The 13,876-nt window shown below is 34.4% G+C and overlaps 2 protein-coding genes across 3 annotated transcripts; one reads left to right on the top strand and one right to left on the bottom strand.

Annotated features, from left to right (window-relative positions):
* Positions 1–1,007: 1,007 nt before the first annotated feature.
* LOC110657879 (RNA-dependent RNA polymerase 6) lies at positions 1,008–8,278 on the top strand. 2 transcript variants are annotated; one of them, XM_021815298.2, is made up of 3 exons: positions 1,008–1,198; positions 3,669–6,404; positions 7,130–8,278. In XM_021815298.2, exons 2-3 carry the CDS (start codon positions 3,684–3,686, stop codon positions 8,006–8,008), a joined length of 3,600 nt encoding a protein of 1,199 aa, XP_021670990.2. In that variant the 5' UTR covers positions 1,008–1,198; positions 3,669–3,683; the 3' UTR covers positions 8,009–8,278. The 2 variants fall into 2 exon arrangements, with proteins under 2 accessions (XP_021670990.2, XP_021670991.2); XM_021815299.2 differs by having other exon boundaries at positions 1,017–1,198; positions 3,543–6,404.
* Positions 8,279–11,047: 2,769 nt separating this feature from the next.
* LOC110657880 (ethylene-responsive transcription factor SHINE 2) lies at positions 11,048–12,237 on the bottom strand. The gene is made up of 2 exons (XM_021815300.2): positions 12,018–12,237; positions 11,048–11,816 (listed from the first exon to the last, which is right to left on the bottom strand). Exons 1-2 carry the CDS (start codon positions 12,095–12,097, stop codon positions 11,321–11,323), a joined length of 576 nt encoding a protein of 191 aa, XP_021670992.2. The 5' UTR covers positions 12,098–12,237; the 3' UTR covers positions 11,048–11,320.
* Between the last annotated feature and the right edge of the window lie 1,639 nt (positions 12,238–13,876).

Raw genomic sequence — 13,876 nt, 5'->3', positions numbered from 1 at the left:
TATTAATATTTACCCATAAAATAATTAATTTAAAAATTAAGAGTGTTACACTAATGATATATATTTATATCATGTATATATAAATATTTTTATATTTTAATAAAATTATTAAAATTTAATAAATAAAAAATAACTTACTCTTTTAAAAAGAAATTATTTTATTCTCTTTAATTTAAAAAATATTTTTATTTAAAATATAAAAACCAATTTTCGTAAAATAAATGTAATCTTAGTTTATTAATAGAATTCCTAAATAGACAATATTTTGATGACCGCTTTATATTATTCCTCTTTGCTAATTAGTGGTTGTCTATTTGGTGATTTTCTTTATTTACAAGTGTAATGAGTAAAAGGATATTGAGTTTGAATTTTTTAATTTATTAATTATAAAATTTTATTATATTTAATATTTTTTTATATAAGTTACTAATTATTATTTAATATTTAAAATATGTTAAATAAAAAAATTCATCCACTATTATTCTCAATTAAATCATTATCTTATTTTTTACTCTTCAACCTTTAACGAAATAAATATGAAAATATATTAAATTAATAAATTTTAATTTAATAATATTAAAATTATCTTTAAAATAATAATATCTCAAATTTAAGCTAAAATCAAATCAATCAAAAGGAATATAAATACAGAGTGGATTTTTATTAAAAATTAACTTAAATATTTGTGGATTATATTCTTTATAAAATTAAAAGAATTTTACTGGATTTCTCTAATTTCTAGACACTTTTAAAAATATTTATTTATTTTTTTATTCACTTAATAAAAAATAAAATATTGGGGGCCCACATAACAAGGGCCCAAGTTGAAATACTTGATGGGCACGGCAAGATTTAATTGTAGGCCTTAAGGGGAAGCTGCTGATCACAGGCTCGGCGCAGATGGGTCTTCAACTGTGGGCTCCACGAATTGGACATCAACTCAATCGCAGCCGTTGATATGTCAAAACACAGCACACGGCAGAGAAAGCAAAAGGCCAAAAACGAGGGAGAGAGAGAGAGCGCTGCTGTGTGCCACTGAACTACTTCTCTAGTAAGGCGACCAAAAGCAACTTCTCTTAGAAGGGCACCCCAAAAAACCAGTATAAATATCATGCCCGTTTAATGGTTCAGTGCATCACGCAGTGGCGCATTACTCAGTCTCTCTCGACTCTAGCTTGATCAAACACAAAAAGAAAAGGTGAGTCCAGTTCTTCTTCTTTGATTGATATTTGTTTTTGCCATACATTGATTGGATTGTTTATGTATTCGATACCATGTTCAAAATTGGTGGTTGGGATTGTATGTTTGGCGATTGAGAAATGCAATTCAGCATTGTTTTCTGTTTTTTTGATCAATGCGTTTACACTATAGTCCATGCTCGTGGATTTTTTTTTTCTTTTTCTGTATTGTGAATTTGTGTCAAGTTTTCTCATTATTTGAGATTTGGGGATGTTGAATTCTTGTGCTTAGTTAGTGGGGTTATTTTATTGTTTTGTTTATCTGTTGGGTATTGTTTATCATAAATGATTAATGAGTATGGCATGCTTTCTCCACAAATCCTTTTGAAATGTTCATCGTAGTATCAATAAAGGTGATGTAGTGGGAGAGTTAGGGCAATTAGATCTCAACAATTAGAGTTAGAATAGGGTGATTGTGGTTGGAACAATAGAAAGTAATTAGGTTTAAAGAAAACCTGTAAATTAAAATTCTGAATTGAAAAGTACGATAGAATACAGAAATTAACTACCACTGTTCTATTTATACTAGTCAGGACAAATCCTAATCTTAGATGGAAAAGTATTCCGATTAATGAAGTAAAATACTTTAATAAATAGGAATCCTAACTAAAGGAAAACTAAATAGGAATCTGCATAATGAAGGAAAACTGAAAAAACAAAAAAGAAAAACTGAAATCCTAATTTAATTTGGATGCTCGAGCATCAAAAGGTGTCTTTCTATGTTACTTGGTTTCATAAAAAGTAAAATTACTTTGTTGCAAAAGAAGAAGATGATTTAACCTGATTATAAGAATGATATTTTTTCGTAAAGTGGTTAATTACAAACAATTTGTTCATGGAAAAGGTAAATTTTTTTATGTAAAAAGACACAATATTTTTTAAAATCCAATAGATAAATTACATGTTTCAAATTTTATTAAACATTATAAATATACAATTATATTTACCTACACTAATAGGATACCCACTAAATGTAGCAGGTTACTCATTAATTATAGAAAATACTAAAATAACTAAAATAGTACTAATATGTTAAATTTTTCTATAGAGTTTTATAATTTCAATTAAAATTATAGATTTTAAATGTGATATGTTATATCTTATTCGATTATTGTCTTTAACTAATATTTTATTTTATAGTATTACTAACATTATATTTTATGTGTTTCTTTTCTTTGTGAAGTTTTTTTTTTTTTAATTAAGTTATCAAAATTTTCATAATTAATTACATCACTTAAAAAAATATTTTTCAAAAATATTGTGAGGTGAGTTACAAAATTATATTAAATTATTTTCTACAACATTTTAAACTTTTCTATAAAATTTTATATTTTTAATTAAAATCATGTATTTTAAATGTTAAATATTAGACGACTACACCGTATTCATTAACTCAACTCAACTCAACTAAGCCTTTATTCCAAAGATTTGGAGTCGGCTATATGGATTCGCTTTCTCCACTCTAAACGATTTTAGGTTAAATCCTCAGAAATGTGTAATGCTTCTAGGTCATGTTGTACTACTCTCCTCCAAGTCAATTTAGGTCTACCCCTTTTTTCTTTCTATCCTCTAACCTAATGTGTTCTACTTGTCTAACTGGAGCCTCCGTATGTCTACGCTTCACATGACCAAACCATCTCAATCTCCCTTCTCTCAACTTATCTTCAATTGACACCACTCCTACCTTATCTTCAATGAACTTTTTTTTTTGTTAAGTTAATAAATTTTTTGTAATTAACTACTTTACAGGAAAAAAGAAAGTATCACTTTACAAAAATCTCGTGAGATGAATTGCAAAATTATGTTTAATCATCTTGTTTTTTTACAACAAAGTAATTTTAATCAAGTAACCATGAAGACACTTTCAATAAAACTCAGATAGTTTACGCATGTTTTTAAGCCATGGTGGTTTTGGGAAACAATTCTTGGCCAGCACAGTTTGGGGAAAAGAAGGGATGGGGTTTGATATCGTAATTCTAGCATCAATCGGGATACTTTTAACTTAGTTAATAAAAGAGAATTGAAACAGGTGTTATTACTGTTATTAAAATATATTTTGTGTCTGTTTATTTTTTCATTACTTATTAAAATATGCGCTGGGTTTAGGGTCAAATTGAAACACATCTTGTCATGCTTTTTTGTTGCACCATGGTTTCCTGTTGTAGGTACATTTAGAATGAGTATCTTGAATAGGTACCCAACGAGATTGGAGAGCTCTTATCAATTTCATTTTTAATTCTTGTTTTTTCCTTAGAAGTTATCCTTTTCCTCTGTTTTTGCTCACCCAATTTTCTCTTCTAACAGGAAGTTATTATCTTTTCAAATGAATTATTTCTATCTGCCTACTTGGTTCTTTATCAAGTTTCTATCCAAAGAGTTTGCTTTGGAAATATATTTTTGTCTATAATCTTTTGCTGTTGAGCTTGGCAGATCATCAGCATATTAATGGATATAGAAAAAAGTGAGAAGGATACAGTAGTAACTCAAGTCAGTTTTGGTGGATTTGACATTCACATCAAGGCGAAAGATCTTGTGGCATATTTGGAAAGTGAGATTGGACTTGTTTGGAGGTGTAGATTGAAGACATCTTGGACCCCCCCAGAGTCCTATCCAAATTTTGAGATAACTAACACTGCAGATGTCCAAAGAACAGAAGGGCATAAGAGGATAGAGCCCCATGCATTTGTGCATTTTGCCTCGCCTGAATCAGCTACTTGGGCTAAGAATGCTGCAGGGCGCTGTAAACTTTTCTTGAATGACAGGCCATTGAAAGTTAGTCTGGGTCCTGAAAATCCATATCACATGAATCAGAGGAGGAGAACAACAACTCCCTTTAAATTATCTGATGCGCGTATTGAGATTGGAACAGTTTGCCGTAATGAATTCTTGGTTGCTTGGAGAGGACCTTCTTCTGGGGTTGATTTTCTTGTGGATCCTTTTGATGGTACGTGCAAATTTTGTTTCACTAGGGATACTGCCTTCTCCTTGAAAGACACAACTGAGCATGCAGTAATTAGATGTGACTTTAAATTGGAGTTCCTAGTGAGAGATATCAATGAGGTGAAACAGTACACGGATTGGAGCACCTCATCGCTGGTGATCCTGTTACAGCTGGCTTCTGCACCTTGTGTCTGTTATAGAACTGCTGACGATGACATTGAAGTGTTAGTTCCCTTTGATTTGTTGGATGATGATGATCCTTGGATCCGAACTACTGATTTTACAGCTAGTGGGGCCATTGGTCGGTGTAATTCATATCGAGTTTCCATCCCCCCTCGCCATGGTGCAAAGTTGAATAGGGCCTTGAGGTATCTAGGAGAAAGAAGGGTGCAGCTGGAATTCCTCAAACTACCTCTTAAGATTTCAAATGAACCAGATTATGGGATGCCTATGTCAGATACTTTCTTTTGTATTCATCACAAGGAAGGGATTGCTTTTGACGTAATGTTCCTGGTGAATGCTGTCATGCATAAAGGAATATTCAATCAACATCAACTGTCTGACAGTTTCTTTGATTTACTGAGAAGCCAACCTCTGGATGTTAATCTGGTTGCATTGAAGCACATTTGTTCTTATAAGCGCCCTGTTTTTGATGCTTCTATCAGTCTCAAAACTGTCCAACGATGGTTGCTGAATAACCCCAAACTTTTCAACAGACCTAAACAGCTGGATGATATTGTAGAAATTAGGCGGTTGGCTATTACTCCTACCAAAGCATACTGCCTTCCACCTGAAGTAGAACTCTCCAATAGAGTTTTGAGAAAATATAAAGATATTGCTGATCGATTTCTAAGAGTTACCTTCATGGATGAAGGCTTGCAGACGATCAATGCAAACACCCTCACTTATTATGTTGCTCCTATAGTGAGAGACATCACTTCTAACTCTTTCTCTCAGAAGACAAGAGTCTTCAAAAGGGTGAAGGGTATTCTCACTGATGGATTTTACTTATGTGGTCGAAGGTACTCATTTTTGGCCTTCTCATCCAATCAATTGAGAGATCGTTCTGCATGGTTTTTTGCTGAAAATGGGGAAATTAGTGTTCAACAAATCAGAAACTGGATGGGTAGGTTCACCAATAGGAATATTGCAAAATGTGCTGCAAGGATGGGCCAGTGTTTCTCCTCTACATATGCAACAGTAGAAGTTCCATCAGGAGAGGCTGATCTTTCCCTTCCTGATATTGAGAGGAACGGTTATATATTCTCTGATGGTATTGGTATTATAACTCCAGATCTTGCCAAGGAAGTTGCAGAAAAGTTGAAACTAGATGCTAATCCACCATGCGCTTACCAGATTAGGTATGCAGGATGTAAAGGGGTTGTGGCTTGCTGGCCAGCACAGGGTGATGGGATCCGCCTATCTTTAAGGCCCAGTATGGACAAGTTCCACTCAAACCACACCACTTTGGAAATCTGCTCATGGACCAGGTTTCAGCCTGGTTTCTTGAATAGGCAGATTATTACGTTGCTTTCCGTTTTGAAAGTTCCAGATGAAATATTTTGGAAAATGCAGATTGCTATGGTCTCCAAACTAGATCAGATGCTCATGGATGCCGATGTAGCATTTGATGTTATCACTGCATCATGTGCTGAGCAAGGTAATACTGCAGCAATAATGTTGAGTGCAGGTTTCAAGCCCCAGAAGGAACCTCACTTACGAGGCATGCTAACTTGTATAAGAGCTGCACAGCTTTGGGGCCTCAGAGAAAAGGCTAGAATCTTTGTTCATTCAGGGAGATGGTTGATGGGCTGCTTGGATGAGCTAGGGGTGCTTGAACAAGGACAATGCTTTATACAAGTGTCGAACCCATCTTTGGAAAACTGTTTCTTGAAGCATGGCTCAAGGTTTAGTGAGGCTAAGAAAAATCTACGAGTAATCAAGGGTACTGTGGTGATAGCTAAGAATCCTTGTCTTCATCCTGGAGATATAAGGATCTTGGAAGCAGTTGATGCTCCTGGACTGCACCATTTACATGATTGCCTTGTCTTCCCACGGAAGGGTGACAGGCCTCACACAAATGAAGCTTCTGGAAGTGACCTTGATGGAGATCTATACTTTGTGACATGGGATGAAAACCTAATTCCACCAAGCAAGAAGAGCTGGACACCAATGCAATATGATGCTGCAGAAGCCAAGCTCCTACATCGCCCTGTCCGTTCTCAGGTAGTTATTTGCTCAATATGTGCTGTCTTTGAAGTTTATTGGACAATTTTGTTTTAGTGGTGATATAATGTGTACTGGTTAGTAATTTATACTTGCTATCTTTATTAACATCTGTTTTTCCTGTTATTATCCCCCATACAAGTATTGGGTGAACTGATGCCTGACTCTAATATACTGTGACTGTTGAAAAAACTCTTGGTAGGGAGGATGATACTAATGCTAATATTCTTGAAACAAACAGAATCTGTTATATTCATATATCTAGGACATTATTATAATTCGTTGGTGTAATATTATGTGATCTTCTGAGGAACCAGCTTTGTTGCACATTAGATGGCACCATGGTAAGTTTATTTATTTTTTTATTATTTGCTACTGCATGAAACATGTAAATTATGTATTAGCTAAATTTTGGAATCTAAAAAAAACATCATGAGGTTCCTCAAATGTCTCCACCCCAATAAGCCGTATTATTGTGTTGTTAACTGCAATATTTAGATACGAGAGCAAAGCAAGTTGATGGAATGAGATCATTTTGTTTAGTTGTGCCTAGAAAATGATGAAAGATAGATTACAGTGTCAACAATGAAGTGTACTTAGTGTAGTCTTACTCAAGATTCAGATCCAAGGGTCAGTTTATTATACCTTTAGTTGAGGAATACACCATTTAGAATTCCAATTTTGCCACAGAAAAAGATCTGACTATTTCTGTGTCTTATGTGCAGGATATTATAGATTTTTTTGCAAAGCACATGGTAAACGAGAATTTGGGGGCAATTTGTAATGCTCATGTTGTTCATGCTGACTTGAGTGAACATGGGGCTTTGGATGAGAATTGCATAAAACTGGCAGAGTTAGCAGCCACAGCTGTTGACTTTCCTAAGACTGGGAAGCTTGTAACTATGCCACATTCTCTGAAACCAAAAATGTATCCAGATTTTATGGGGAAGGAGGATTATCAGTCCTACAAGTCGACCAAAATTTTGGGAAGACTTTATCGGCAGGTTAAAGATGCTTATGATGATAATGTTGAGTCTGCATCTTCAGAGCTCAACATTGTTCCTGGTGACATCCCTTATGATAGGGATTTGGAGGTTTTCGGATCATCTGATTACATTCTGGATGCCTGGGATCAAAAGTGCTCATATGATGGGCAGCTGAAAGGTCTTATGGGGCAGTATAAAGTGAGAAGAGAAGAAGAGGTGGTAACTGGTCATATTTGGTCCATGCCAAAGTACAACAGCAGGAAGAATGGAGAGTTGAAAGAGAGGCTTAAGCAATCTTACAGTGGTCTCAAGAAAGAATTTAGGCAGGTTTTTGAGAAGATGGATTTGGATTTTGAACAGCTCCCAGATGATGAGAAAAACTTGCTGTATGAGCGAAAGGCATCAGCATGGTACCAGGTTGCTTACCATCCCAGTTGGATAAATAAGTCACTGGAGTTGCAAGGGCCTGAAGCTGCTGACAATGCTGCAATGTTGAGCTTTGCTTGGATTGCAGCTGATTACCTTGCTCGGATTAAGATAAAATGCAGGGGAATTGAAGGTGTTGGCACTGCTAAGCCTGTCAACTCACTGATGAGGTACCTGGCTGATCGGATCTGACCAGCATCGGAAGCCTTGTCTTTTGTGGTTATGTCATGCTTATTGGCTGCAAGTCCACTCTGCCATTGTTGAGTCTTAGTCTTGTATTATAGTTGCAATATGGCTAATAGCCATTTTCATGCTTTTCTCTCTATCCCAAAAAAATAATAGTAATAAAATTTATTTTAATTACTAAGATCTGGTCAGTACTTTGGTTGCCTTGTTCTCTAGGCACATTGATGTTGAATAAAATTTTATGGTGGACCACATAGTGGTATTCAGGCGTCACAATTGAACTGTTTTAAGTTGGAACTTGGTTTTTAAATGTTCCTACAGTATATGATGCAGGTAACTATTTTTCTGGATATATATTCTGATAGCTGCCTGGTTGAGTTAGATTTTTGTCAAGAAACGAGAGGTCAGTTGGAGGTTTTTGGCATGTACAACCTCAATTGATATGAATTTTACCCCACTGAATTGTTCTTGGTTAAGAAGGATTTGGACACTAAACTCTTGGCCACTTGGGAAAATTACCTTCATATCTAGGAAGAAAATGAACTCGGATGAAGCTACATGCATATAGTTACAAATTCATAGTTTATAAACAGTACTGAGGAGGGCCTACCAGAGACATTTACAGAAGGGTTGATGTTTTAATCGAGAAGTACCCACCACTTGAACAATACTGAAAATTTTTACGTCAATTTTTAACAAACATGGAAAATGACACATAAAGACTAAAGATAGAAAAGCAATGGGGATGTGGCTGTTGATTCATCTCCGCTACAAGGTATGATAGAGATAATTTTATTTTTAATAAAAATTAAAAAGTGAAAATGATTTTTTAATTTAATTATTATTAATTTGTTACTATATTATAGGAAGATGTTCAGATAATGAAAGAAATGGGTTTGAATGCTTGCAGATTTTCAGTCTCATGGCCTCAAATATTGCCGAGTAAGATAGTTATTTAATCATTTTTCATATATACAATTTCCTCTAAATAAATGATTTCTTACTTATTTTGACTAACTCATTTTAATTTTCAGTTTTCATTGGCCATACCCTTTCAATCAACCAGCGGAATTCGAGGTGAGAGGTTAGTTAAACTTTTTTCAACTTGCTGTACTATTTATGGTCACTTCTGCATTTGTTGGCCATTTGGGAGAGGTGGAGCTGGCTGCTGTTTCTATTATTCAGAATGTAATTGAAGGCTTTATTTATGGGGCTGACGGTAAGTAATGGGTATTTGTTGATTTCTGGATTTTTTTTTTATTTTCTGTTCTATTTGGTGATCGCATATGGAATGGGTTTTTCATATTTGTTTGAAATGAAGTTTTCAAACTCTCTATAGGGCTCGGCTAACTCTATTTGCTTGATTTTGTTGTTCAGAGTGATTATTAGTTACTATTAGAAATGGTTGGTCAGTCCTTTGGTACAAGATCTATGTTCCTTGACTACAGGGATGAGGTTTGCTTCTTTGATCATGGATTTGGAGCCACCTACCGATTCTTACTCTCACTTTCCTTGCCAACCAACAGGACAGACTGATTATGTGATTTGCAGTACTGGAGCTGTGGGTGTTTGAACCAGTCTATATGTGTGTTAGTGATCTACTTAGTATGGCTACTGATATTACTTGGCTTGATTTTTAAGTGAATCCTGCCTCCAACATCCTATTGAGTTTCATTGCTTATCATTTACTAATGCTTTATTCACATTGTATCACAATAGTGAAATTCTGATGCTCAAACTTTAGAAGAACCCTGTACTTGAATATAGACATTTATTAGGAGCTCCCAGGATGGAACAAATTCTCTAGAGACACGTGTTCATGGCCTGGAAATGGCATTGGATGAAATTTCATATGACTTGGCATTATCAAGTGGAGGGATTCCCAATAACTGCCTGGTGCGGTCTTGAGTTCCAAGTCCTGGAGGAGAACAGAAGTTTGGTATTCTTCTTCAAGGTTCTATGAGCATGCAATCGCCGCATGCTGCACGAAACATTTACAGTAAAGATGCCAGCACTGAAATATTCAATGCAAATAGCCAAAGATTTCATCATCAAAACTGGAGTGGATTCACCTAGAAAAATGTCAAATAACGTAATCTAAGATGACAGACAAGTTAAAAAAGCCAGCGCACGTGAACTTATGCAGCAGGTAAATTAGATATCTAAAGTTTATGCTCTCTGTATTTGTATTTTCCTATTGTCAAAACTTTGCTTTGTATATTCTATCCTACCACCATTGAAAGCTCAGCAAACGTGTCCTACCTTGTTGATGACCAATCAACTCTGGTCATTTGTTGATAGACGAAGGTGAAGCATTCATTTATTGTCATCCAACCACTTAGAGTTGTGCCTCTCCGACTTTCCTTTTTCAAACTTATGTTTAATTATTTTGTTAGGACTTTTGGGGAATCTTCCATTTATCCATCCTACTCTATTTCAGACCACATACAACCATCCATGGCTGTCATCCCATGAACAATTTTTGTTTTGGGTATTATTTATGAATAATTTACTAAAAAAACATGTATATGGATGATGAATCTTCTACCCATGACCACAAACTTTTACAATTTTAACCCCATTTGATCAGCAATATACTTCAAATTGAGGGGCAAAAAATTTCAAAACATTCCTTTTTTTTAGAGTTTTGCCAAATTGTAGCTTAAAATTCTCCGTCTACTTTCTACATCATTTCATTTGTCCTGCCTTCACTTTTCCAAAATTAGCTATGATTTTTAAAAGGATTACATCTATATATCTTTATATCTGGAAAAGTAATAAGCAGAGTGTTTTGCATGATCAATTAGTTGGATTTCTCTTTCAAAAAATAGGAAAATCTATTTGGGTTATTGTCGCAATCTTTTTTATACTATATCTTTGTCTAATGTCGTCTCTAATTCAAGCTTTCAAGTGTTCAAAACTTCGTAGCAGTGAATATCACTACTATACAAGGCCTCCAGGCTGATGGCCACTTCTTGGAAAGTCTCATTTTCAGGATACTTTATTATCAAACACAAGGACAGATACCATCCATCACTCTCATCATCAACAACTCAAAACATCTATTACAACTAAAAACATATTTTATCACAAAGTTTCAACACAGATCACACCATGTCCGTACATGTAATTCCTGATGACACATCAAGAAAAAATATAACTAGTTATAAGTAACAATTCCTGAAGATATGTAAGGTAAATTGAGCAAGGATATATGTACATGCATAACTTGTAGAGAGACCTGGAGGAAGGCATTCATATGTCTTATCAGAAGGTACGTACCCCACCTGAAGATGAGGCTACATAGAGACTCACAGGTCAATTCCAATTAAGTAGTTCTTCTATCATTTGCATTGCAATTCTATCCTCTTCATCATCCATACTATTTCCTGGTTCCATCCCAACCGCTGGTGATGATGATGACAGTGACGATCCATCCTCCATCACTTGTGTTTTCTTGTTTCCAAGCTCTACCTTCATGACCCAATTTGATCTCGAATGAGACCCAGCTCCCTTTTGCCACACTCCAATGTGAGAGTTGTCGTTGTCAAGCCTTAAACAAGTGAGTGAAGCAGGAGAAGGGTCTTTGCAACACTTGCGAAGCTTGGTGTGGAGCAGCTCAGAGAGAGCCTGGGGAGGCAATGGAGACTGATCATTATTATTGCAGTGATGAGGATTACTTCCTGTCTCTTCCAGGTCACCTCTAGGGAAATTTGTCTTGGCATTTTGACCATTCATGAGTATAGCTGCTTGGTCGTAAGCTCTTGCTGCTGCCTCAGCTGTCTCAAATGTGCCTAGCCATATCCTCCTCTTCCTACACACACCCACCAAAAAAAAAGGAAAAAGACATGGCAATGCAAGATCAGAAACACCTTCCATAAAATCTAGCTAGAATGATGAATGTGTGCCTGCAGGGTAACTAGCAATTTTGTATTTATAACTAGCCTGGAGCCACATGAATATTTAATAAGTAAGACATGCAATATAGTGTAATAATGTGAGTGGGTGAGCTTACAGTAAAGGGTGGCGAATTTCAGAGACCCAGGAGCCCCACTGGCGTTGCCTGACGCCTCTGAATTTCTTTGATTGTACCATATCTTTTTATGGAGATGAGAGTGAGAAATTTGCAGAGAAAGAGAGAGATAGAGAGATTGATAATTAAATTGGAGAGATGATGATGACGATGATGAAGTTTTAAAGTGTTTTAATACAGAGGGCTTATTGAACATGAAAAGTGGACAGCTTACTAAATATATAAGAGAGATTATGTGAGCTTTGTCGGTGAATGGATAGAAAAGTCTAAAGTTGCAATAAAGATTTCACCTACACAGCACTATGCAAAAACCTTTGCCTTCTTAACAACTAAATAAATGATCTCTATTCCACCTTTATTATTATTATTATTATTTCTTCATTTTTCTTATTCATATAATTTCAATTTTTTAATTTAATTTTATTTTCACATTAAAACTCTATCCAAACTAACCTAATCTCTGTACCACAAATGTCAAAAATTACTTTGTAATTATTACATTATTATGATGTAACTTCAATTTTGGATATTACTCTGCAGTGTGACCTTAATGTAATTAACATCTTATAAAGCATGTAAAATTAGAGTTTTTTTTTTTTTTTAAGAGACAGACACACATGGTTCAGTGACGAAAATATATGCTTGTTAAAGTCATAATAATTTTAACATGGTTCTTATTTTCATATAAGCCACACACGCATCTGTCTATAATTGATATGAAATCTCAAAAGACCAATTAGAGCTTATTATATTTTACTATTTTTTCATCATAATAAATTTGTTTTTATATCTCGTGATTTAAATATGTATACTTGTTTTAACTTAAATATGTATTTTATGATTGATAAATTTTAATTTAATGATATTAAAATTATCTTAATTTTAAAAAATATTATAATATAAAAGATAAACATCCAAAACTTAATATTCATAAAAATCAACCAACCAGAAGGAAAAAAACTAAAAGAAAATAATTTTTTTAATTTTATACTTGAATCCAAATACTAATATATATATATATATATATATACGGAAGTTGTGACACCCACATGATTTCTTGAAATCTTTCTTCTCTTGTATATAATAATATATATAAAGCATTAATTTGCACTTGAAAAGCAAACGTCTGGTCCCCTCCTCAACTCCCCTCTTTTCTTCTCTTTCTTCTTCCAATTTTCATCTGAAATTAATTAAATAATAATTCCCCTCGTAAAAATTTTTCCAATGTACATGTGTCTCTTTTGATAACCCATTGATATTTCAATGCTTTCTTCTGGTAAAATTCATTACCATTGGTTAATATTTCTATGACTTTTGCCCTCAAGCATCATCGTGGGTTGCATGAAACTCCTCATATGGTTCGCTTATTCAAAGTCGGCAGGATTTTTAATTAACATTTGACATATCCTTAAACACAGCAAATTAGTGTTTAGCATATAAACGTATTTCATCTGTTTTCATTTAATTAAAGTGATTTACATGTACTTAGTCTGAAATTAATTCAGTGATTAAAAATGTATTATTCACCTGTTATATTTATATTTAAGCTTTCATTTCTCTAATTTAAAAAAAGTCAATTGACGTGCAATCGTACTCATACATGCAATTACGTACGAATATATGCAATTTTTCTTCTACAGTTGTAGTTGAGTTGGAGGTTGATTGACTAATTGAGAAAACAATTGCAGACAAAATTTAATGTAAATTATAGTTTGTGGAAGGGGACCAAGTCTTCTTTCCTCCCCATGTATGTAATTATTTATTGGTGTCGCTGAAACTTTTGGATTTACTTGGGGATGTCAACTTTCTGGTTAAGCATATTTATAAGGAGGCTTTTCTTT

Source organism: Hevea brasiliensis, chromosome 11 (assembly GCF_030052815.1).
Source record: "Hevea brasiliensis isolate MT/VB/25A 57/8 chromosome 11, ASM3005281v1, whole genome shotgun sequence".
Classification (NCBI taxonomy): domain Eukaryota; kingdom Viridiplantae; phylum Streptophyta; class Magnoliopsida; order Malpighiales; family Euphorbiaceae; genus Hevea; species Hevea brasiliensis.
The sequence above is the reverse complement of the archived record's forward strand: the minus strand, read 5'-3'. Positions and strand labels throughout refer to the sequence as shown.